The sequence below is a fragment of the Ochotona princeps genome, chromosome 27 (assembly GCF_030435755.1).
Source record: "Ochotona princeps isolate mOchPri1 chromosome 27, mOchPri1.hap1, whole genome shotgun sequence".
Taxonomy (NCBI): domain Eukaryota; kingdom Metazoa; phylum Chordata; class Mammalia; order Lagomorpha; family Ochotonidae; genus Ochotona; species Ochotona princeps.
This window is the reverse complement of record NC_080858.1, coordinates 24,323,001-24,347,479: the sequence shown is the minus strand read 5'-3', so window position 1 is coordinate 24,347,479 and position 24,479 is coordinate 24,323,001. Positions and strand designations below refer to the sequence as shown.

Genomic DNA, 24,479 nt, shown 5'->3' with positions numbered 1-24,479 from the left:
TCTGTCGACATCTGCTTGAAAAGTAGGAAAAGTCCTTACTTTAGCAACCTGGAATAGTAATGACTAGATTAGTTCAGGCATTGCTTGCAGACCCAAATGGACCAGGCTGAGCTCAACAGCACGCACACACAGGCAGCTGGCCTGTCATAGTGTCTTTGCAGATTGATTGCTCTGGAGGGTTTCAGATGTGTTGGCATCGGCACCTGGCTGTGAAGGAATTGTTGGACCCCGGGGGCTGGGTTTGTCAATAGCAGCAGTCTATCTTTGCAAATAGAACACGTGCTGAGCAACCCACGTGCATTCACTGTCACGCTCTGCTGCATGTCCAGGAGCAGAATAGCAGGGGGTGCTCAGGGACTTGAGTGGTCTGTCACCCCTTTGTACAGTAGCTGCCAGCAACTCGGGCCACTGCAGCTCTGTGTTCTTGGTAGCAGTGCTTGTTCAGGTGAGTCCCACTCCTTCATTCCTTCCTCCTCTTTCTCATGTTTATTCAACGTCATCTTCCTTCAATGTCTTCTCCTGTGATCCTGGACTAAGTATAGTGGGAGGGAAGGTGATAAAATGGGGACAAAATCTGAACTGTGTACCTGATATGAGCCAGCATAGAGATCCTAATTTATTGTGGAAGAGCTCAGTACCAATGCACGAAACTCATGATCCAGGAGTGAGTATGGGTGGGGTACAGCCATCCCAAACTGAGAGTCAGCACGTGTTTGGCATGGTGGATAAGATGCCCATTAAGACATATGCTTTAGCTTAATTTTCTATGAAGAACACTGGGAGGCAACAGGCAGGGTGTCCTGTAATGGGATTTCCACCATCCATCTGGGACACTTAGATTTTCTTCATGGCTCCTACCTTTGGTGTGTGCCATGCCCTGGTGTGGACATTTGGCAAGTTCCCATTTTGTAGGAACTTTGTCCCTGCCCATCAGCTAAACAAAATCCTTAAGATGAAAAGACAGACTCCCCAGCATAAGGAACATGAAAAGCTGCAGTGTGGTGCGCAGGCTGAGCCACTGCCTGTAGAGTGGCATCCCACATGAACACCACTTCAAGTCCCAGCTGACCTATCCCAGTCCAGCTCCCTGCTTTGTATGTATCCCGGAAAAGCAGTAGAAGATGGCCCAGGTGACACTGATAGAGTTCCAGGTAACTGCCTTGAAGCTGGCCAGTCACAGTCATTTAGGAAGTGACCCAGTGGATGGGGACTCTGTCTCTCAAACAAATCCTAAAAAGACAAAATAAATTAAAACCTGAGACATTTTTGGATAAATCAGGTTGTTCAAAGATGATATCTGTTGGGCCTAAGTTGTGTGAGGTATATTGTGATTCCTTAGTGGAATCAATGCTGATAGGTTTGCTGTTGAAGCCTTTGGGCAGGAAGTTATTGGCGGGCACCTTGGTAGCAGGGAAAGCAGTGTAGAGGGGCCAGAGAGGACCTGGTGGAGAGTCGGAGGCCTGTGATTGGGTGTGCCTGAACCCATTTCTGAAGCTCCTAGTGCTGTTACTGCAGCCAGTCCATTTTACCAAGGAAGAGCTGGAGGCTTCCGGGAGACTCGATGCCTTCTGGGGGTGGTGCTGCTGTTTCCACCATGGTGCCCTGAGTCACTAGGCAGATGGCTGAGCACTCAGTCCTGGCAGATGTAGAGGTGGGAGACAGAGTAAAATGCAGGTGCAAAACAAGGGAATTCCTTCTGTACGTTGTGGAAAGAAATTGAGCCCATGATACATTAATTCTCACTAGAACTTGTTCTTGTATTAGAAATGCAAAATAAGGGTCCGGCATGGTAGCTCAGGGCCTGAAGTCTTTGCCTTGCGTGCACCAGGATCCCATATGGGCGCCAGTTCTAATCCCATCCAGCTCCCTGCTTGTGGCCTGAGAAAGCAGTAGAGGATGGACCAATGCCTTGGGACTCTGGACCTGCGTAGGAGATCTGGAGGAGTCTCCTGGCTTCTGCCTTTGCAACGGCTCAGCTCTGACCATTGCAGTCAGTTGGGGAGTGAAGCAGTGGATGGAAGCTCTTTCTCTCTGTCCTCTCCTCCTCTCTGTATATAAAACTTTCCAATAAATAATAAATAAATTTTTTAAACAAAATGCAAAGTAAGAAGAGAGGACAGTCTGAAGGTGCAGGTTGTGGGATAGGTAGGCTAGCACTGGACACAGCAGCTTAGATGCTTGGGTTGCCTGCATCCCCTGTCCCAGCTTCCTGCTGCTGTGTGCCCTGGAGAGTGACAGGTGATGGCTCAAGGACTTGGTCACCCACCCTCAAGACCTGGATTGAGTTCCTGACTCCTGGCTTTGCCCTGACTAATAAGGTGATTTGGATGGAAGATCATTCATTTCTCTCTCTCTCCCCTCCCCCTCTTTCTTTGCCTTTATTTAAACAAAATAAAACATTAAAAGTAAACTACTTTTGTTGAGATACTTTGAACCGACATAGCTCAGGCTAAGGAGGATTTGGGAGTAAAAAGTGTTGCCTTCATCTGAGTCCCCTCTGTAACCCTGTAGTGTGAGTGTTGGTGTGGAATCCACAGGGGGACACTGAAGCCATTCCCAGCACATTCGTTCTGACTTCTGTGGGACTGCTGCCAACCCCTGCTGCCCAGGCAGGGTGTTGGGGAGTGGGCAGAGCATGCTTAGGCTCCAGGTCCAAGGACCCTGTGGCTACAGGACCCTCTGCCCCCATGTTACAATGTTTGTTGCAGTGAGTCCTACTTTCTCTTCTCTTGAGAGTGTTGTGAAATCCACAATAAGACATAAACTAGAGCTGGGCGGAACATGCAAACGTGCTGATGCTCCCCAAGTCCTCTGGTTCTTTCCTGGCCATCTCGTTAACAGACATCCTTGGCTGCATTTGGTCAGAAATAATGACCGCTAATGTAATAGATTCTTGCATGCTTATTTAAGTGAGTTTTGTGGTCCGCGGCTTTCTGGCATCCCTCGTTATCCCATTCACTGTGCTAGTCCACTGTGTTGCTGGTGGCCTTTCCTTGCTGCTGTTAAGCCGCTTGATTGGACCGTAATAGCACACTTCTTTCCAGGGTAGTCTCCCCTAATTTTTTGTGAACACCTGAAACTGGCCGTAGTGCGGAGAACACACCGTGATTCCTCCCTGCACTGCAGCCTGTCCTGCCTGTCCCTGTTGAGTTTCCCTCTTTGGTTTTTGGGTTTGGTTATTAGTGTCTTCTCCGTCCTGAGCAAGCTCTGTGTTAATATCCTGTAGTCACCAGAACAAGTTACTGCAGAACATTCAGAACAGTAGGTCAGAATTCTGTCACAGCTCCTCTGGCCTCAAGGTCAGAGTCATCTCCTGGGGCAGGGATCGGGATGTGAGTGTCCTACCCTGCTTCCACAACTCTCAAAGCCCCGCTCCTTGTCCTTCCCAGCCTGGAGGCAGCCAGCCCTGTGTCGGTCATCTGTGTGCCTGTCTGCTCCCATTCCGTCGGATTCCCTCTGCCTCTTCTGTAAGGGTACGGTGATCACGTTTGGGGCCAGCCCAGATGATCCATAGACGCCTTCCCATCTCAGAATCCTTAACACCCTGTAGTAACACTGGCAGGCTTCCGGGATTAAATTGTTTTGAGGGGCTGTTACTCCATCCCTGCATTCTGGCATGAAGGTTATCAATTGTATTATTTTTCCTAAGAACCAGTTTGGGGTGTATTGATTTTTCTCTGTTGTCTTTTTTGCTCTGCATGCATCTCTGTTCTGATCTTTCTTGTTATTTTCTTCTTGGCCCCGTTTTTGGTTTCGTCTGCCCATGTTTTTGTGGTTTCTTAAGGTTAGTGCTAAGATTATTGCTCTCAATTTCCCTTTGTTCTACTCTAGCTCTATACCCCAAATTTTGGGTTCTGATCATTTTCATATTGTTGAGCTTTCATATCCTTTTTAATTCCTATGGTTTCTTTGACCGTTTTAGTTTCCAGTTTAGAGTGACATTTTCTAGCTAGCCTTCAGTCACTGATTGCTCTGTGAATGCTGCTTACATGACCCAACCCTGAATGACCCAGCAGAGCTCAGGACATGATCTCATTTGGGTGCACAACCCTTGGTGTTGGCTTTGAGTTTGTTCTTAGGAACATGTTTCCTAAAGCTACTGTGCCAACTTGTTGATGGTGCCACTAATGCCTTCTGTGGGCTTGCTGATTTTCAAAGAGGTGGTTACTGAAAACGGAGTGAGAAATATCAGAGCATGAATGTGGGTTTTCTTTTTCCCTTTGCAGTTGTGTCTAATCTTGTTTCATATTGTTTGTAATTGTCAGTGAACTTTTTGCCTTACTATGTCCTATCAACAGATTCCTGTGTCATCACCAGGTGGTATTTTCCTGTCATACTTTAAAGCTGGTCGTTGTTTGTTGTATGACTGGCATCATGAATTTCATCACATTTCCAGCTTTGTTCTGGGATGCTGCTCAGCTGCCTGGACCCCTTAGATCGTGATCCCACACAGTTGCTGAGTGCACCATGGCTCAGGCACATCCACTCTGGCTTCCTCGCATTGTACAGTGGGGCCTGGGTAAACTGTTGTTGTAGGTTTCTCCAGGCCTTCTCAGGAGCTAGTCTGCCACCTCATCAGCTTCCTGGGCACGTGTGATGCCTACCTCACTGCCCACAGGCCTTCTGAAGAGCTCCATGGTTCCTGTTCTCTCCATGAGTCTCCTCCCTGTGAGCTCAGTCCCTTGGCACCATACACTGAGGTGCATCTTGTCGGTTCCAGGAATCCCCCCAAGGCCTGCTGGGATCCCCCAGGGCAAGCCAGGATCCCCCAGGACCTGCCAGGATCCATCTGCCTGTGCAGTAGTTGGATGGCACATTGCCTTCCTTTCCAGAACCACAGGTCTCGCTGAGCCTCACTGCCTAGCAGCCACCGTCCTGAGGGCATTCAAGGGTTTCCTGTACCTTGGGGGTGACTTTGTAGTTGTTACATGTAGGAAGATAAAGCTGGTCCCTGTGTTTCCATCACAGCTGGCAAGGGACATCCAGAGCTGGTGTTTTGTACACACCAGGCCTTAGTGTGTTAGAGTGACTGGCTGCCCTGAGAGCTGGACATCTCCAACCCTGCTGGGGCCTCCGTCTTCCTGGGCCTCTGGTGAAAGTCGAATGGGAAGGGAAGACCAGTGGATTTTTTTCGTGTCTTGTGTCCTTTATTCCTGAGCTGTGTTAGCTGGTTAGAGGTTTGTGTTTCATTACGTAGCAATTCAGGTGCTTCAAAGATACGTGTTGGGAAGAAAAATCTCTGTGAAATGTCTGTATATACATGTTATATTCAATGATGGGAGTAAAAGAAACGTCAGTTGTGCTTGACATTTTAAATTTTCGCTTAAGAACGTTCAGCCCACTACTCCATAGTCGTTTTCTTCTGCCGTGCAGCCTCTGTGACGTAGACAAACGATGGCTTTGCTTTGTAGAGTCACTCTTACTGCCCAACGGAGATACGTTTATGATTTTAAAGGAAGGAAGTTCTTTAATTTTCTTCAAGCATAATCAGACGTGCAGCTGCTCTGACCATAATTCAGGCATTAAAACAACCCCAGTCTCATAAAGGAAATGCTGGTGTTTGTTTCAAACAGGAAATACAAGGCAAGAGAAAATATAAAAACCGGGAGTTTTAAAAACTAGAAAATAAATATGTGGTGTTTATATGAACAGTTACATATTGAGGCAAGTCAAACTTGGATGCTAACTTGTGAAAATTTTGTTTGTTTTGGGGGGTACCTCCGAAGTGTAGATTGCCACACTCGTTCATGCAGCAGTGCGGGGATGGCGGGTACAGTGCTCCGGGGCCAGAGCAGGACAGGGTAGTTGCTCACCTAAGAAGGTAACACAATAAAGTGGTTTTGTTTCACTTTATTGCATTGCAGTTGAATTTTTTCTCATGGTAAACAAGGCAGATGATCAAAGTGTTTTTAGGAAGACGTTGACTATGGGGAAGGTGAGCGGTTGCTGTGGTGTAGGCGCCTTGGGCAGCAGTATATGCCTGCGGTACCCGGGTCTACAGTGCCCACCTGTATCTCCAGCAGCTGACTCCAGTCCCTTTCCAAACTGTCACAGCAGCTGTCTCCAGTCAGCCTGGTTCACACAGCCTTTCTGATAGATGCAGTCTGAGTAGAGCTTTGCTTGCCGCTGAGGCAGTTGGGCATTTCTTGCACTGTGCACCTGCTCTGAAGAGTTGCTACTGCACGTAGTGTTGACCGGCTGTCTGTGTCTCTAAGTCCGCTTGTGTGTGCTGTCTTGCATCTTGAGACAAGTGTGAATGGCTCCTTGAGTTTTGTGAATGTGAAGACCCTTGTATGTCTCCTATTGAGTGTTACATGGTTGCTGACCTGACATGCCAGGTTAACTTGCCCAGCCAAGAGCATGGCATGTATTCTCCCATTTCAGATTGCTGTGATAGTCTTCCCTGGATTTTAGCTTGCTTGACTTAGTATGCGGCTCGGGAGCAAAACATAGCCTCCAGGGAATGTCTGGGGTGACTAGTTTCACGCTGGGGATCCCAGGCCATCTCTTCCTGCAGTGGAAATGCCCTGGGAGGCACCTGTGCTGTCATCAAGCCACAGCCCAGGACGCCTCTTAAGGCTCGGGGCATGCCTCTGGGAACAGAAGGGACATTCCCAGTAAGGAAGCAGATGACAGACTTCAGTAAGATGGGTCACCTTTCTTCAGATCCCAGGGCTCAGGTTTCCTGACATGGTCTTGGATTTCGAAGCAAAGAGCAAGGAATCTGCTGTTTTCAAAGCCCTTACCTATTTAGAGATGACCACTGATGGCCCCAAAGGGAGCATCCCATAAATCCTACAAATACTCTTGCATATCTCTCTCTCTCTCCCCATTAAAGTTTTTCTTTTATTACCTTTGGCTTGGTAATATCTCTTGTTGCCATCATCAACACTACTATACCCAAATGCTTTTAGTCAAACAGAATGGAATGAGTTTTGCTCCTCTTTTAATTGTTTTTAATAAGTTCTGTTCTTTTGATTGATGAAAGCAATTTTGCCAGTGACTCTGTAGTAGTCCCACACGGATGCATTTTAAATAATATTTAATTGCCAGGAAAAGGCAAGAGCAGAGAGTGATTAATGAACACAGCTTGTAGGGGTTCAAGGAAGGATGATTTCTGGCTGTCTTGGCTCATCCTGGCACCACAGCTTGTTAGCGATCGCAGTCTCTGCTGTTGCTTTTCCAGCCTGAGCAAAAACATACACTAAGTCTGTTTTGAAAATACTCAGTTGTGCTTGCGTTTTGTAAAACGAGTACGTCCTGTTTGAAAACGCTCAGTCATGTTGATCTCATGGAAATTCAGTATGGTGGGAGCAATGACTGTGAGAGCAAAACGTAATGGCTGTATCCTCTTTCTTCCCTTTTTCTTTTGGAAACAAGCTGGACCGGTGATCTGCAGGATGCTGAGCTACCCACCGACACGCCGGGCTCTGATCGTGGGCTGTGGCCTTCAGATGTTCCAGCAGCTGTCGGGCATTAACACCATCATGTAGGTACTTCTTCGTGGCTGTGGACTCCAAGATTGCTTCTTGGTGACTTGACTTCTATGAACTATAACTCCTTTGTTGAGAAATCAGATTGACATTTTTTAAGTCCTGTAGCTTGTCAGCTTCTTTTGGGTGTAATGTATCTTTGAAGCCATTTAGTACCCCTTACCTGCTGAGCTAGTATTTCATTTTGTAAGATGTTTCTCATGCTGTCAAGCAAGAGAGAAAGCAAATGGAAGACAGCTGGCATTGTCAAAGCTTGGGGGTGCACATGTTCCTGCTTCATTCCTTGGGCAGCGATTCCTTGATGAAGTTTGAAAAAGACATGGGAAGAAATCTGTTTATTACATCCAGGGCACAAAGGGGAAGGCATACAGAGTAGGAGGGCGAGATGGTGAGGCAGCAGAGGGCCTTGGTTTCCAGTGTTCAGAGCCAACACCCACATTTTGTGTGGGGGCAGAGTGGAGCATAGCTGCCCCACTGTGTCTTCTTCCTTCATTCTGTTAAAGCTGTGTCTGCACGTGGCTTTGCGCTGAGTGCACAGCAGCCATGCTCTCTGGCTGTGTTCATACTTGTGTTGGTGGAAGAAGCAGGCGCTGAATAGTCTCAGGTAAGCATGTCTTTTACAGTTTTGGTGAGGGTACACAGGACACCCAAGTTCTCCTCCAGCTGGGCTTTTTAGACCCTAAACGGAAACGGATTATTGAGTGAAAAGATATACAGTCTTACCCCACCTGTTGGGTAAAATGACTCATTAGAGAAAACAAATTGTGTAACTGTCTTTAGGAAACCATTTGTAGTGGACACTCTTGACACTGTCCTTTAAATTTCTGTGGTATTTGCTCAATTGTTTAGTGATGAATGAGAAGATAGGTTAAAATTATTTTCTAAAGATTTATTTATTTGAAAGACAAAGCTACAAATGAGGGGGAGAGAGAGAGATCTTCCATCCACTGGTGCTCTCCCCAAATGGCCTCGCAGCTGGACTGAGCCATGCTGAGGCCAGGAGTCGGAAGCCTTTTCCAGGTCTCCTACATGGGTGCAGGGGCCTAAGCACTTGAGCTGTTCTCCACAGCTTTCCCACCTGCCTTAGTAGGGAAACTGGATTGGAAGTAGAGCAGCCAGGGCTCACATGGCACCCACATGTGCTTGCTCAAATGCAGTGGTAGCTTAACGAATTACATCATAACTCTGACCCCCGAAAATAGCTTCTAAAGTGAATCATCAAGGCCAGGTAACCCATTAGATAAAACGATTTGGTAAAAATGCTCCACCCCCTTAGTGACTTTGACCTTGCTTCTAACTAGCCTGGCTTGGCTGTAGCTTCCTGATGCTAGCTCTGTCCTTGTCCTTCCTGACATGCGGTTCTTGCTCTCTGCTGTATCAACTGCTTTCAGTCTGATGGATGCAGTGGTGCTTTGCACATTCACCTGATCTCCGAGCTGAACTCGGGGTGATTGTTCTGCAGCACGTACACCTCCCCCACCCTGGGTGTGCCTAGGTTGTGAAGTTGCGGCTGTCTGGCACCAGGTTTTCAGACAACGTGGTACTGCAACGGCCATATGTGAATATCCTATTGACCACTCTCTTAATATGTTCCATTCCTGAATGAAGGTTTTGTTTGTTTGATCCTTTTCTGAGTAGTTAAACTTAGCAAGTTGAAAAGCACAGAAAATGCATAGTTTTTTATGTCACTTCTTTGTGTTTGCTGGAGGCTGAAACCATAGCCGTTCTAACTGATAGATGGAAACTAGGGCCAGTGTGTCCCCAGTGGAAGCAGCTCTCATAATCCCTTTGCAGTGTCCAGTATAAATCTTGCCAAGTGAGATTTTCAAGTTGCGGTACGTTTCCAATTTCACTTTTCAGAATCCTCCACCTTGCCACAAAGATCAAATCACCTAGGATTCTGATATTCTCGAAGAGTTTTGAGAATAAATGTGTTCTGCTCCTCACACACTGCATATTATATGGCTAATGTTATCGGTGCTTACATTTGAGTTTTAATCTTGAAACACAGGAAAGATAAAGTGAATGACGGTTGAACTTAGACTGTGTCTGTTGGATGTGGTCAGGTCCCTGAGAAGATGAGAGTGATATTCACAGCCAGAAGGCACAGGCTCGAGTTATTAATGTGTTGCCTCTGAGGGGTAACTGGTCAGTCACAGTGCATCATTCCAGACATTCCAGACATTCGTATACTGAGACAATGAAATTTCCTCTAAGTCAGTGTCGTGTTGATGGACGGCACTGCTGCTGATTATCCAGACGACAGTCGAGACCTGCGGTGGCAGTGCGTTTTCACCTGCCCAGACTTACTTAAAGTCAAGCGCATGTGGACACAGCTTTTCCCGTTATGCCTAAGACTGAATAAATACCACCTTAGTACATTGTGTTCACAATTTAAATTAGAATCTTAATTGGAGACTGAAAACTTATGTGTTGTGGATTTTGGTAAAAGATAGAGTTACATTATGTTCTTCTTTCGGAAGTATTTTTTCCATTCAGAATTCTGCTCTAGTGGATTTTTTTCATTATCTGTAACCCCAAAGTGGTCCTCTCTCCAGCTTGTCCTTTAACTATGAAATTCAGTAGGAAGTGCTCTTTCGTGCCCCGCCCTGCCCTAATCGGGTGCAGAAGCTGGGATCCTTCTTACAGATCCCATCTTGTGTCACAAATGCTGTGTGAACCTCCAGTGTGAGGCATGTTGGATTCTGTTTGCCACCAAGAAGAGTTCATGGAAAAGTCCTGTGGAGGAATAGTGGGCTCATTCCTTCTCAAGTTGATGTATGTAACCTAAATGTGCTGCGTTCTCCTCCTCTTGCTGCCCTTGCATCCTCTCCACCTGTCCAGTGTCTTACCTCCTGCAAGGAAAAATATTTTTTCATCTTCTACTGATGTATTTTGGATTACATAGCTCACATTCGTGTAAAAATTCTTGTTTCTTTGTATCCTAACCCATGTTTTCTCATTCACTGTGTTAAACAGAAGGCTTGAATGTTCTTAAAAAACATTCCTATTTCAGATATTGCATATAGCTTCTAGAAGAGGAATCTTTCTAATATAATTCTAATCACTCTTCATTTGAAGCATGCTGCTGAATAAATTACTTTCCTATGTTCACAGGAGAAAAACAATGAACAGAATACCTGCTTTCCTGGTCTAAGAGGTGTTGATATTATTTCTTGTGTGCAACAGACCAATAAAATACGTCTATTCGTGTCAAAATTGAGGAGAAGCGTGATAGGTGAAGGTAATGATGATTAATATAAAGAAATTCTCACTTTGGTCTGTTCTAAATTCTAGTTACAATTTCAGTGACTTCCCATTTTCTAAGAAATATCACAACTATTAATAAATGGGTCAATCCCACATTATCATCAGTACAATCTAAATATGATGATGTATGTCTGAGGGAATTGTGCCTGTGTCCCTGTGCGTCCATCCGACTGCGGGGGTGGTTGGGTAGATAGATGGATTAATGGATAGACAGATGGGTAGACAGACAGACGGATGGACAGATAAACACAAAGCTCTATGTGATTTTGGCTACATTCTAATGATTTTGAAGAACTTAGAGTGAACTCGGTTTTAGCATATTCTAAGAGGCTAGATATGCCAAAATGTGGGTTATGATTAAATCAACCAGTCTATATATTGGGGAATTAAAGGTATGTTTTTAGCTGAAAAGATCTAACAGTTAAATGACTTACTTTGAGGTTCTACAAAGAGTCAGTAGTACAAGCTGGCATTGTGGTGTAATGGATTAAGCTGCCCTATGCTGCACAGGCATTCCATATGTGTACTGCTTTATGTCCCAGCTGCTCTACTTCCAGTTCCACTCCCTACTAATGGCCTGGGAAGGCAGTGGAAAATGATGGCCCAAGTGCTTGGGTCACTGCTACCCATGTAGGAGACCAGAGGATGCTTCTGGCTTCAACACATCAACTGGCTTCAGTTGTCACCCATTGCAGCCCTTTGGAGAGTGAACCAACTGGTGGAAGATCTCTCTCTCTCCATTTGTACTCTGCCTTCCTAATAAATACGTAATTTTTTTCTTAAGAAGAGGCAACAAAGAGCTAGAACTTCGATATTTTAAACCTTTGAGTCTACTTCGGGTGCAGAGGATTGTGGGGGATGAGCTGCTTTTAGCAGCCCTCTGATTCTCTCACAGCGAAGCTCCCAGCTTCAGCTCTCCACTCTCTTCCATCTGCACCAACGTAGAAGGGTGGGAAAGGGCCAGCATTGTAGCGTGGTCGGTAAGACACCGTCTGCAGTGCTGGCACCCATGTGAGTGTAAATTGATACCATAGCTGCTGCACTGCCAATATAGCTCCCTGCTAATGCTCCCGAGAAAAGCAGAAGGTGGCTCAAGGTTTGGAACCCTGCCACGTGTATGAGCGACCTGGAGGAAGCTTCTGGTTTCTGGAAGTTGCTTGGCACAGCGCTGGCTCTTGCAGTTGTCCGGAGAGTAAGCCAGTCGGTAAAAGAGACTTGTCTCTTTCACATAGATAAGTGATCATTCTGTTTCAGTAGAGTGTGGGGAGCTCTATGGTTAGATCATTCTTACTTCCATAATTGTTATGCCTTGATGTATAAGAAGTCATTCTTGCTGTGCATTAGTGATTCAAAAAACTCATAAGAAAATGGAGTTAACACTGTAAACTTACTCAGGTACGAAATTTTTCCATGGTATGTGTAAAATCCATATTATGAACAGTTATGCATAGATTTCATATGCATAACTGAAATTTTGCGCCAAAATAAGCTCACACATTTAATTGAATTTTAATGAACTTTTAAACAAACTTTTCAAAATAACTTTCATTTACAAGAGATGATGAAGGCTGTTAGAAAGCAGGGTCTTTGATGATACACATAATGAATGCTTTTTAAGCATTAAGTGCCAGCAGATACTTAAAGTGCTACTCCAGCTCTAGAATCAATATTTATAAAAGCAGAATAAACAAGCTAAAGCTCTTTAGAGCTTATTTAATGATATATTTATTATTGTCATGGCAGCGATAGAATTTTTTTCTGCCTTTCATATATATTTCACCATAATTTCATAGAGGGTATTTCAGTTATTTTAACATTCATTTCTTTACTTAAAAGTCAAAGTTACACAGAGGGGAGTGAAAAAGAGAGAGATCTTTCATCTGCTGGCTCACTCTCTCACCAAATGGCCATAGTGGCCGTCCCTGCGTCTGGCTGAAGCCAGGAACCAAGAGCTGTATTTGTGTCATCTACGTGAGTGGCAGGAGCCCAGGCTCCTGGGCCACCTTCTACTGCTTTTCCCAGGCCGTTGGCAGGGAGCTAGATGAGAAGGAAAGCAGCTAGAACTTGAACGGATGCTGATTACAGGCAGATAGCCTTGGTTAACAGAGACACAAAAAATCCTCAACAAAATACTAGCCAGGAGAAACCATCCGTTGCTGCTTTCCCAAGCCACAAACAGGGAGCTGGTCGGGAAGCGGAATAGCTGAGACATTAACGAGTTCTCCTATGTAATCCCAGCACTTGCAAGGTAAGGATGCTGCCATTAGGCCAGCACACGGGTCCCCTCTCTCTCTTTTTAAAAGCTTTATTTATCTTATTTATTTGAAAGGAAGAGAGGCAAGAATTTTTAATCCACTGTTTCAGTCTCCAGTTCCTTCAGCAGGTGGGGGTGGGCCAGGCCCCAGCCAGAGTTGGGAAAACAATCCTGTTTTCCCAAATACTTCAGCCATCATTGAAGTGTTCCAGGGTGTGCTCCACCCAGAAGCTAGAATCCATACTGGAGCTAGGCACCCCGATACGAGATCAGACATTGCAAGAGGTGTCTCACCCACTTTGCCAAGTGTTCATTCCAGTGGCCTCTGTCTTCATCTTCATTAACTTCCTGCCAAACTGATCTGTAGCTAAGGAAGCTAAGGCTTAATGCATTGAGGTATGGGTTCCCCCATGATAGAAGAAATGAGCTTTTGGGCCAGTAGTTAGGAGGCTGGATTAACCGACACAAGAACTCTTAGGTTACCCTTTAATGTTAGGACACATCAGATGCCTGGAGCAGGCTGTGGAAAGCTTGTCTTGTGGCAGTATTTTTATGATCAAAGTGGATGGAATTCATCAGTGTCCAGGGATAAAAACCTAAAATGGCTCTGTGCTGGTAATAAAATTATTAGACCTTTCTCAGAAATCATAAAATCCATCAGATTCTGGAAGTTTCAGGCACTGCAATAGGATGCTGATTTAGAGTTCACGGGCAAGCTAGCCTGATGATTAAATAAGTCATTTGTATTTGTTTATTTAATTAATTTGATTTTATAAGTGCAGTGTTTCTGGATTAGTTGCCTTCCCGTCTCTCAGACTATTGAAAAAAAAAATTGCCGTACACTCAGGAAACATGGTATCAGCACGGTGATACCATGGCTAGATGGTGACAGAAGCATTGAAAAATAAAGGTGACAGGAAATGAGAACGTGAAGAGTGAGGTCGCGTGTCCTCTGATGGGCGGCAAGGGTGGATTTTGTCCTCCGTGCAGGAACCAGTGTCTGCTTCCCTGTAGGGCTCCAGTCCTCATCCACGTGGCAGTGAGTGGTCGCAGTGCTTGCCTGCTTGCAGCATTTCAGACAGATACACCGGAGCCATGTGGCGTGTTCATTAGACAAAGGTTGTTGAGGAAAGGGGAGAATGTGAGGACTCTGGCTTGCTCTCTTGGAAGGTGTTCTTAATGTAGTGGAAGAATATTAACTCAGGCGTCAGGAGAACACTATTCAAAACTTGTCTCTACCATGAGGCACTGGCATGCCAGCTAATTACCTTCTGTTTAATTGTAAAGTGAAATAGATGGCCTTTTAATGTTTCTGTGAGTAAGAAAAAAATAGTTTCAGTAGAAATAGAAGCTAAGCCACTTGCAATGTCTCTCAGCTACGAAGTCATCAGAGTGGAAAGAGTTTTGTTGGACATAGATTCTGGATAACTTATCAAATGTTGACTGAATGCTGGTTGTCGTCCTGGGTGCTTAGCGTCTGCTCTTCTGGGACCACATCTGGGCTCCTGCGTCGTGTCTTTGAAGACAGACATCCTTGGTGCCGTGATTGGCTGTGCTTGTCTAGCCCAGGATTGTGTGTCAGGCATACACCTGCTGCAGTGGGGCTTTCAGTAGGTTCAAGCCCTCTGAACTTCATGGGCCCCCAGCACCAGTGTGCATGGGGTCTATAAGGGGAAACAAGGGTACAGTTCTACCTTTTCGACTCGAAACTGTCTTTGGGGTAGTTGATGATTCGAATGTGCAAAGCATGTATGTGTTGCATACCTGTGTTAGTTTAGATTTTTCTCACTGTGAATGTTAAGACAATGGCTTGGGTGCAGGTGGTAATTTGGGAGTATACTAATTTGAGAGTCAAGGAGTATGAGTATGTGAGTAGGCAAAGTGGGGTAAGCAGGATACTTGAGGAAGCAGCTGGCACTCAGTTCTGCCAAATCCTCTCTGGAAATTGTGCCCCAGAATCATTCCAAGGTATTTATGCTCAGCCTGTGGTCTTTCATGCTGAGGGTTGGCCTCTGCTGGGCCTCCTGAGCAGTCTCTATGTTATCAGATCTCCCAGGCAGAGAAATGAAAACGCAGAGGGCATTGACCTGGCAACTGTCAGGCTCCATCATGTTTCCATGGCGGCTGCAGGTGAATTCAGAGAGTTGGGACAGGGTTCCTGAAAAAGCCTCTGCCTGGAAACATGGGAGATTTCAAAGGCTCATTAATTTTAAAAATGTGTTTTGATGAAGAACATGCAGGGCATCTTCAACAAGTTAATGGAAATGCACCTGATGAACAACTATGCATAGGTTTTGTGAGTCTTCTGCACAAGAATAAGCTTACCTTTTAATCCCAATGTCCCTGATTTTGTTGAAATTCGTTTGTAAGTGGAAAAAGCAAGTTTAGGGCCTGGCACAGTAGCGTAGCCGCTAAAGTCCTCGCCTTGAACGCACCGGGATCCTATACAGCAGCTGGTTCTGGTCCCAGCAGCTCTACTTCCCATCCAGCTCCCTGCTTGTGGCCTGGGAAAGCAGTCAAGCAGAAACTGCTACACCAAGGCTTTTCCTGCCTCATATCTCAGCAGCATCGCCTTGGCCATCACACCTCCATGTGTGGAGTTTCTGAAACAAAATCAAATCCTGTGCTAAATTGACTGAAAGTCCTTTACCAGCTTTCAGAACAGCCTTTGGAAGACTAGAGCCCTTCGTGGCGGGACTTTTCTTGTTGTCTGTGCTGCCCTGTGTCTGCTACTTCCCATGTGGTTTTCTCCTGCTCTGAGGACCCTCTGTTCTAGCAGGGAGCGCACCTTAGTGCATACACGCACATGCCACTCTGGCTGTCTGGAATACCCGGACACCAGCATACTCAGCTCTCACGTCACCTAGAAGCCAGGGCCCAATCCAGATCCTCCGCCCCACCTCCTGCAGTGCTGTGGGTAGGTCGTTGTCTTCATTGTTCTGTAGGGTAACTACACGGTTGCCTGCTTCCACCGGAGTGCACACATGCTGTCAAGCCCCTTAAACCAGCTTCAGTTCCTCCTCACCGTCATTTTTTTCTTTTTTTTTACTTTTTAAAACATTTATTTGCTTACTTGAAGGAGTTATATAGAGAGGAAAAAAAAGAGTGGGAGCTATTCCATCTCTGGCTCACTCTACAGATAGCTGCCATGGCTGGAGCTGGGCAGGCCAAATCCGGAAACTTCTGTGTCTCCCACAGGATAGTAGGGTCTCCCACAGGGTAGCAGGGTCCCAAAACTTGGATCCTCTTTCTTTGCCTTTCCCAGGCCATTAGCAAGGAGTTGGCTTAGAAGTGGAGCAGCCAGGATTAAAACTGTTGCACCTAGGAGATGCCACCATTGCAGGTGGCATCTTTTCCCACTGTCCCACAGGCTGACCCTTCCAGCTTGGTTTTTGTGTGGCATGGTGTTGTGATGGCCTCAGTGACGCTGACCCTGGCCTTGCACATCTGCTTTAACTAGCCTGCTGATAGAAACCTTAGGAAAACAAAAGCCGTAATGCTCAAGGTTTGAGAGAAGAGGTTAGTCTTGCTCATTGACGTGATTAACAGACTATAACAATATTTCCAGTGATTTGTAATACTGAATTGACTCATAAGTTTAGTTTGGGTTTCAATGCAAAAACTTCCATTAAGAAATTCCTTGAGTCAGGTCTCTTAATTCCTCCTTAATGGGGAGATGGAGCAACTAAGCTGGTGCCTCCTGGCCATGGTTGTGACTGTGTTCCCTTCCTGTGGCTGTGGGCCTTCCAGGATGCCAAGCGCCATTAGGCTGGTGCACATGGAGACAGACAGTCTGATGCTATGCCGGCCGGCAGAACGGTGTCTCCTAGCGCGGCAGCTGCATGGCTTATGATCATATTATTTGGGCAGGACAGATTGAAATACCCAGTGCTAAGTATAAGGCACTCATCTTTTCCTACACCCAGTGCCAGGAAAAATAACAATAAGATGGATGATGTTTAAAGCATGCAGTTTTAGCTTTGGTCTCCACACAGCACCAGCTACCTCCCTCTGGATTCTTCTGACCACTCATAGTTGCTTCTCCTAAGTTCCTTTGAGAAATGTAATCATTTATCTAAGACTGTTAGCAGAAGCAGAATTCCACCCCCCCCCCACCATATGCTTCTGTAGAAACTGGGAGGGGGGGGCTTTTGTAAGATATCTCCCTGGCTTCCAGGAGTTTGTGTATGTCCCTGCTGTTCCCCATGGCACCTGGTTGGCTCCAGATTTTAATGTTGTGCCATTTGCCCCAAGGAGTTGACTTTGCTTTAGTGTCTTACTCAGAGCTTTACCCATGCACATACTGTTAGGGGCTGATTTGACATCACAGATCACAACAAGATAGTTCTAGCTTGAGGATAGTTTAATAGTGAAGTGAACTTTGACAGTGAGCTGCACTCTCCCCACCCGCCCGCCTTTCACTTCTGTCTTGCCTTGCCCCTGCTTTGCAGGCACCTCTGTCAGATCAGAGGCAGTCTGCCTGGCTCACCTTGGGATCAGACAATCGCATTGTCAGGACAGACAGTGTGCGAGGAGCACTAATGTGACTAATTGGCTGCAGCCTGCCCTGTGCTTTTGTCTGTGTTATCACTCAGATGCACAGTGACATTGCGCTTTGCTTCCTGCTCAGCTGTGTGACCTCAGTTAACTGCCATGGGGCCCGAGAACATGGCCAGGTTGTGAGCCAGCCCACCGTTCTCGGTGATTCTGCTCATCCTCCCCTCTCCCCAGCTCTGTCACTGGCAAAGCCATCTGTCTTAAAATCCAGGAGCCATATCGAATTCTTCTTTTCTTCTCCTCATATGCAGTTCAGTGAATCTACACTCCTGGCACTACAGCCCAGCACGCTCAGCACGCCCAGTACGCCCAGCACGGGTGAGCTGTGGGATTGGACTGGTACATGGCTGGACCGTGTGTGGTACTGTAGTGTGTAGTGAACAGCACCGCCTGTGGCCTTGGGCCTCACTGAGACACTACGGGCTCCATGAAGCAAGGATATGCAGACATCCCCCAGGACGGGCTGAGTGTCCTTGAGAAACGTGCATACCATCCGAGTGCAGACTGCGCAGCAAGTGCCAGTCCTGGGAAGCCTGCCCACCGCCTCCCACTGATCCATCTCCCCCACAACCCACCCCAGCCAACAGGTTCTCCCATTTGTCTCACACTCTGCATTGTTCCTGAGAGATGTCCGTGCATGTCTTTGTTGCGGCTTTTCCGTGTCCCCTGTGTCTGATGTTAAATGTCGCCACCTCCCGTTGGCCCGGGCCCTTGTTGCAGCAGCCCCCTTTTCTGTCACTGTCACGTCACACGGTGACCTGCTCTTGTAGTGCTTTGTCCACGACCTCAGTGATGCTGTTGGTTGTCTGTGAAGCTCCTGGGACCACAGTCTCGTCTGTGACAGTCACCTTTGAGCTGTGTCCCGCGCATGGCAGGTGCTCGGCGTTGGTTACATGCTCCCCTTTGTCATACTTGGGTGACACCCCTGGTGATCAGATTCCCATTGTTTTGTCTGTTTAAGTCTTAGGGGAATTTGAAGAGGTGGGGTAGTGTGTGTGTGGAACAGGGGAGGTGGTTGTGAGCACTGGATTATTTATTCATAATGCTGTTGTTCAGAGCAGAGATGTAGTTATGTTGTCTTCCAGCTTTCACCTTCTGTAGGCAATGAAGCAGCTGGGTCACCAACTTCTCCTGTGCAGCTCTGTTTACAGTTAGGAAGATGAAAACTCAACACTCAATAGGAAAGAAAAATAGCTTCCTGAGTAATAAAGTGAGGTCTAGATGCAGAGACCTCGATAGCGATGAGATGTTATGGCAGAGTAGTGACACGCAATAAATGTGATGCTGTCGTAAACAGTGCAACGTCCAAATAGATCCACTTGAGTATCTGTAATTGTAGGTGTTCATTTCTGGCGAGTTTTCTTGGTGTTTTTCCCTTGGACTTCACATACTCCATTCTTAACTTTCCAATTGGCTGCTTGCCTCCAAAGATGTACATCGCAGTTGGGTAATGAGGATCATTTTCTAATAGAAATTGCATGCTGTGTTGAGCTAGTCAGAGTTAAATTTAGAGTCTTTAAATTTTATAAATCTGCACCATATAGCATGACATTACATGAAAAGAATGGGAAGGAAACATTTTAACAGGCTCAGATGCTCAAGGCCACGTGATTATGAAGCATGAACTGTAGATTAGGCAAACAGGAGCCACCGTGTTTAAAATGTAGCATCCAGAACTGTCGCTGCCCATCTCAGCGTGAGCTAGCCAACTGTTTTGGTTTCAAAGGTGGGGAGATACTCTTGACGCATCGCCCTGTCAGCTGAACACTTTTGGTGAAGCAGATCACATCAGAACACAGAACACAGGGAAGCATTTAGCAGATCTCCACCTTTGAAGGTGGCTCTCTGGTGTGTGAGAACATCATAGAAGTCTTACCTGTTGCAATGTTGACTTGGCCTGAAGAGACCACGGGGAGGCATGGCCCACATCAGGAAGCTGTTGAACAAGGGCCCCATACATCTCCCCTACTGGGCGCAATGCATGTCTCCACTTCTGTTCTGGTAAAGGTCAGGACCAGGGAGTTCGTTTGAATGGTGTATTTTTCTTCTTCTTCTTTTTCTTTTTTTTAAGTTTGTTAAATGTTCTTGGGAGTTCATGTTACTGCTGATGACTTGAATCCTTCCAAGCCTCTAGATCTAAGATGTTCTTAAAAGCCAATGAAAGGGAGGCGATTCATTCTTTTTTATTTACTTTACTTGAAGGTCATAGTTCCAGAGGAGAGAAGGAAGGAGTGGCAGAGGGAATGAGAGAGCTTCTGTCCACTTGTACCCCCTAAATGGCCACAATAGCCAGAACTGACCCAGTGTGGCTGACAGCCATCAACTTCTTGCAGAGGCCCAAGATCTTGGCCATTTCCACCGCTTTCACTGGGTGAGACATTGGCAAGGATTTGGAATGGAACTGAAGCATCAGAACTGAGATTGGTGCACTGTGGGTTTCCAACACTGCAGGCAGGATTACCGCCAGCCCCACACATTCCAACAGCAGTCATTAGTCACTTTTTCATAGCATATTGATATTTATGAATGGCAAGAAGTATTTATATACAAAGGATCATTGTATTTTGTAGTAATTGAGGAATGATTTATAGCACTTTGAGGAATATTTTCTTTGTCACTGTTTAAATGTTCTACGTGCTATTTGAGTTCTCACCAACAGATTTCAAATAAACAGTGTTATGGATAGTTAGAAAAGTTTTGAAAATCTGTCAAATCGTTGTTCAATAGGGAAAATATGCCTTGTTTCGTTTTGTATTCTGTCCAATTCATGAAGATCTGCTTAGGCTATCATAATAACTAATTTAGAGCCACTAAAGTTAATGTGTGAATAATTTATGCAGAATAGGAAGCATGTTTTTCTTTAATAAACTCTATTAAGAAAGATTGGCAAATACCGATATAATACAATTGGTTTTCAGTGCCTTAAATAGATTTTCCTCACATTTCATTGTGAAGGGAAGAAGTTTATGTTTGATTTTATTGAATTAAGAGATATTTTGTGAGAATAATCCAATAAAACTGCAGATTTTCTGATGTGAATTTTAGTATTTTCACTAAGTAAAAAAAAATTGTCATTTCATAAGCAATTTAAGAATTACCCAAGTGTTAGGGTTATTAGTCAGTATTAATTAGCAAGTTCTTAGAGATACAAAATAATATGCTTATAATGAATGAACTAGGGAATCTTAGGATATAAATAGAAACCATGAAGAGGAGCAAAAGGAACATTTTATAACTAAAATGTACAATGCTAGAATTGAAAACTTCATTAGATGAGCTAAATAGCAGAATGAAAACAATAGATATTATCCAATCTGAAGCAGAAAATGAGGAAAACCTCAGGACATTTGAGACAATTTTAAGAAGTCCTACTCCCATGTAAGTGGAATTTCTCATGGATGGGGTGAGAAGATGTAGCAGAACAGAAAACTGAAGATACAACTGCTGAAACCTCTGTAATTTGGTGAAATACATGCTTGTGTTTATGAGCTGAAAACTCATGTAATCATATTAATGATTATGCAAAATGCCAGTAAAACAAACATCTTGTAAAAAGGTTGTCAGAACATATGTAAAAGCAGGACCAAAGTATATTTTATCTGCCTGAGGTTTTCCGGGTTTTTTTCTGGGTTTTTTTCCGGGTTTATTGGGAAGGCAAATATACAGAGAGAAGGAGAGAAGCATCTTTCGGTTTGCTGGTTCGCTGCCCAAGGAGCCGCAGCAAGTGAAGTCAGCCACATGTTGGAGTTGCCTTTGTACTGAAGGGAAGGGAAGGGAATGGGGTCCAGACAGATACGGGCGTAGAAATACCAGTTGACTGGAAGAAACATTCTAAAACACAGAAAACGTGATGCAAGAGAAGCAGGCACCATTTCTGGGGTGACCCCCGTGGGCAGCAGTGGTCTCACCTGACAGAGGAGCCTGTGGAAGGCTGCTCCGACACAAACGTGTCCGCACATGAAGGCCACCCCAAGTGGGTTATGGTGCCCAAACTCCACCTGCTTCTCTGCCATTCTTTAACGCACAGCAGCTCCAAATGTGGCTGTTTTTGTTGATGTGTGTCTGCTTCCCTAGACCAGAATCAGTAAAGAGTCCAGATTTGGTTTTCCTGCAAGCTGTGCAGCTCAGTTTTTGTTGAATGAATGCATGAGAGTGTGTGTGTGTGCATGTGCGCGCAATAAGGACTGATTTTTTTTAAAAGATTTTATTTATTTTATTACAAAGTCAGATATACAGAGAGGAGGAGAGACAGAGAGGAAGATTTTCCATCCGATGTTTCACTCCCCAAGTGAGCTGCAACGGGCCGGTACGCGCCGATCCGAAGCCGGGAACCTGCTCCCCAAGTGAGCCGCAATGGCCGGTGCTGCGCCGATCTGAAGCCGGGAACCAGGAACCTCCTCCAGGTCTCCCATGCAGGTGCAGGGTCCCAAAGACTTGGGCTGTCCTCGACTGCTTCCCCAGGCCACAAGCAGGGAGCTGGATGGGAAGTGGAGCTGCCGGGATTAGAACCAGCGCCCGTATGGGATCCCAGCATGAACAAGGTGAGGACTTTAGCCGCTAGGCCACGCCGCCAGGCCCAGGACTGATGTTGAATAGGGGAAATTGTGGGTACAGAAGGCAGCTGTGTTCTCCTTGCCCTACACCAGGACGGGGCCAGAGGAACGTGCTGTCCTGGTTTCAGTGAGATTCCTCTTCTTCTAGGACCATGGCTTCTAAATTGGGAAGCAAGTGTTCCTGAGGTGATCAGTTTCCTAAATGCAAACACCGACAAGTCTTGGGGAAGCCAGGTTGTGGCTCTCGATCGATGTTTTTAATATACGATTTCATATCATGTAATGATGGTGTGAGCCGAAGCTGACCCAGCTGCCGACTGAGGTACAGTCTTTCTTCCCAGGGCACACTGATCGAAAATGAGGTTAACTTTGGAACAGTTTTGTGTGAACATGACCAAGGAGCTTAATCAGCTTGTCACTAATGTTCTGCTTAGAGGGTCGGTGTGGGGAGTATGAGAGTACACGGCTGTGTCTTTAGGCTGACAGCTGAGGCTCCACATTCAGAATGATTTCAGCAACAGTAGGGAGATTCATTTAGTCTTTCGTTAGCGGTAAGTAGTGAGGTGGGTATGAACTTACTTTGTAAAGGAAATGCACGCCTCCATTTCCTCCCGATCGCTGAGAGCAGTGGAGGAGTACATCCTGGTCATGACAGGTGTGTGTTAACACTGCATCACGAAATTAAAAGTCACACTGCAGCCTAAACTTCATGTCGTCTCTGCCTGCGTAACAGTTGCCTTAACCATTTATGGATGTGTTGAAGATGTTGATTTAAAATTTTTTAATTTTGATTTTCAACTCCCAAGGCAAATTCTTCTGAATAGTCTCAATGGGAGCATATTTTTTATCCTTTGAAAATGATTAGATGCATGCTTGAAAGCAGGCAGGACTAATGAGCATGTGCAAGTTGTGCTGTGTCTTTGGTTATTTTTTTAGAGGTTTGCAGTGGGTCAGGCAAAGATTTGCCGTGATGGGGACAGACACAGAGCCTTTCAAGTTCACGTATGATCTGTATGCTCTTGAGTTTGACCATGCATTTGCAATGGCTGCGATGCGTGTTGTGCTCATCTCACGTGGCTGTGCAGTGTTATCTGAAGTTGACAGCAGCCTCTTTTGTCACTGCGATAAACCAGATGAGCCTTGGTACACTCCATAGCTTCTTGTCTGCATACACTTGACAATCCTATTTCCTCAAAATATTAAGTTGGCTGTGCAGAGTGGCAGTAGACCTGAAGTCCAACTCCCTGACAAGTTATACACTAGTGTTTCCAAGCTTTCTCTGTCTGTACGCTTTCTTTCCAGAACATTCTGCAGAATTGTGCCTCCTTAGTGATTAGTCCTTGTGAGAGGATCAGGTACGTGGCCTCCCCCAGTGTTTGTGTGACTGACACACGTGGTACTTGTCTGCTGAGGAAAACCTTGCCGCTTCTTGTTGCCGCTTATTCACGTGTCGATATGACGAAGTTTACCACGGATCTCATGGGTCTGATTCTTTCTCTTGTCAGTAAAAAGCACGTAGAGTTTGGGTCTGGGATGTTGTATGTTATTCTTGCCATTGTATGCATGGCCCTTTTCCCGTCATGTTTTTCCCACCTTCTTTGCTGCATTGGGGAGTTGATCTTCACTGTGTTCAATACTAGAGAGCTGTTAGAAAGCAGAGCTAAAAAGAGAACTTATTTGCTGCACAAAAATTTTGAAATCCATTTTTTTTCAGGTACATACTATTAAAATGGGCATGACTTTAAAATTAAAATTATTTGAAAGGGAGACAGAAAAGAGAGGGAGAGGTAGAAAGGGGAGGACGAGAGAGCGCGTGCAGCCATCTGCTGCCTCCCCGTAGGAGCGCCCACCTGGGAGGCAGGGCCTGCTGCGCGAGCCTCTGAGGACGTGTGTGCCCACGAAGCAGACTATAGACTTGATGCCAGGCTCTGCAGCCAGGGATGTGTATCCCAGGTGGCCTTCAAACCACAGCATCAAAACAGTCTTAATCTTTCAGTTTTGATTTTAAAGGACTTTTTGAAAATGAGTGTACATGATCATTTGTCCTAGTATGTGCTTATTTTGGTTAATTGTGTTTTATATTTTCCTGGAAATCTTGTTCACTCCCTTTCCCTTTATATGTTTTTACTTGTCTTCACTACTGTGTGTTATCCTTACCCGTCCTCTTCCTCATGGAGGACCATGTCTGTTTGAGCTCCTTAAAAACCTCCGTGAGACTTTTTCTGCAATTCTGTGTTGTGGAACCTTGGTTGGTATAGCCAGCAGGTTTTTTTTTTTTCTTTCGTAATTTGGATCTTCAGGAAATTCTGTGTTTTCACAGGAGTTCCAAAATCTGTCCGTCTATAACTATGT

At 45.5% G+C, this 24,479-nt stretch overlaps 1 protein-coding gene across 1 annotated transcript in view; it reads left to right on the top strand.

Annotated features, from left to right (window-relative positions):
• The window catches only part of SLC2A13 (solute carrier family 2 member 13), a 138,091-nt gene that overhangs the window by 67,018 nt on the left and 46,594 nt on the right, over window positions 1–24,479 (top strand). Inside the window, exon 4 of the mRNA XM_058655832.1 lies at window positions 7,381–7,489. Within this exon, the coding sequence (XP_058511815.1) occupies window positions 7,381–7,489 (109 nt within the window). The remainder of the gene's footprint in view (window positions 1–7,380; window positions 7,490–24,479) is intronic.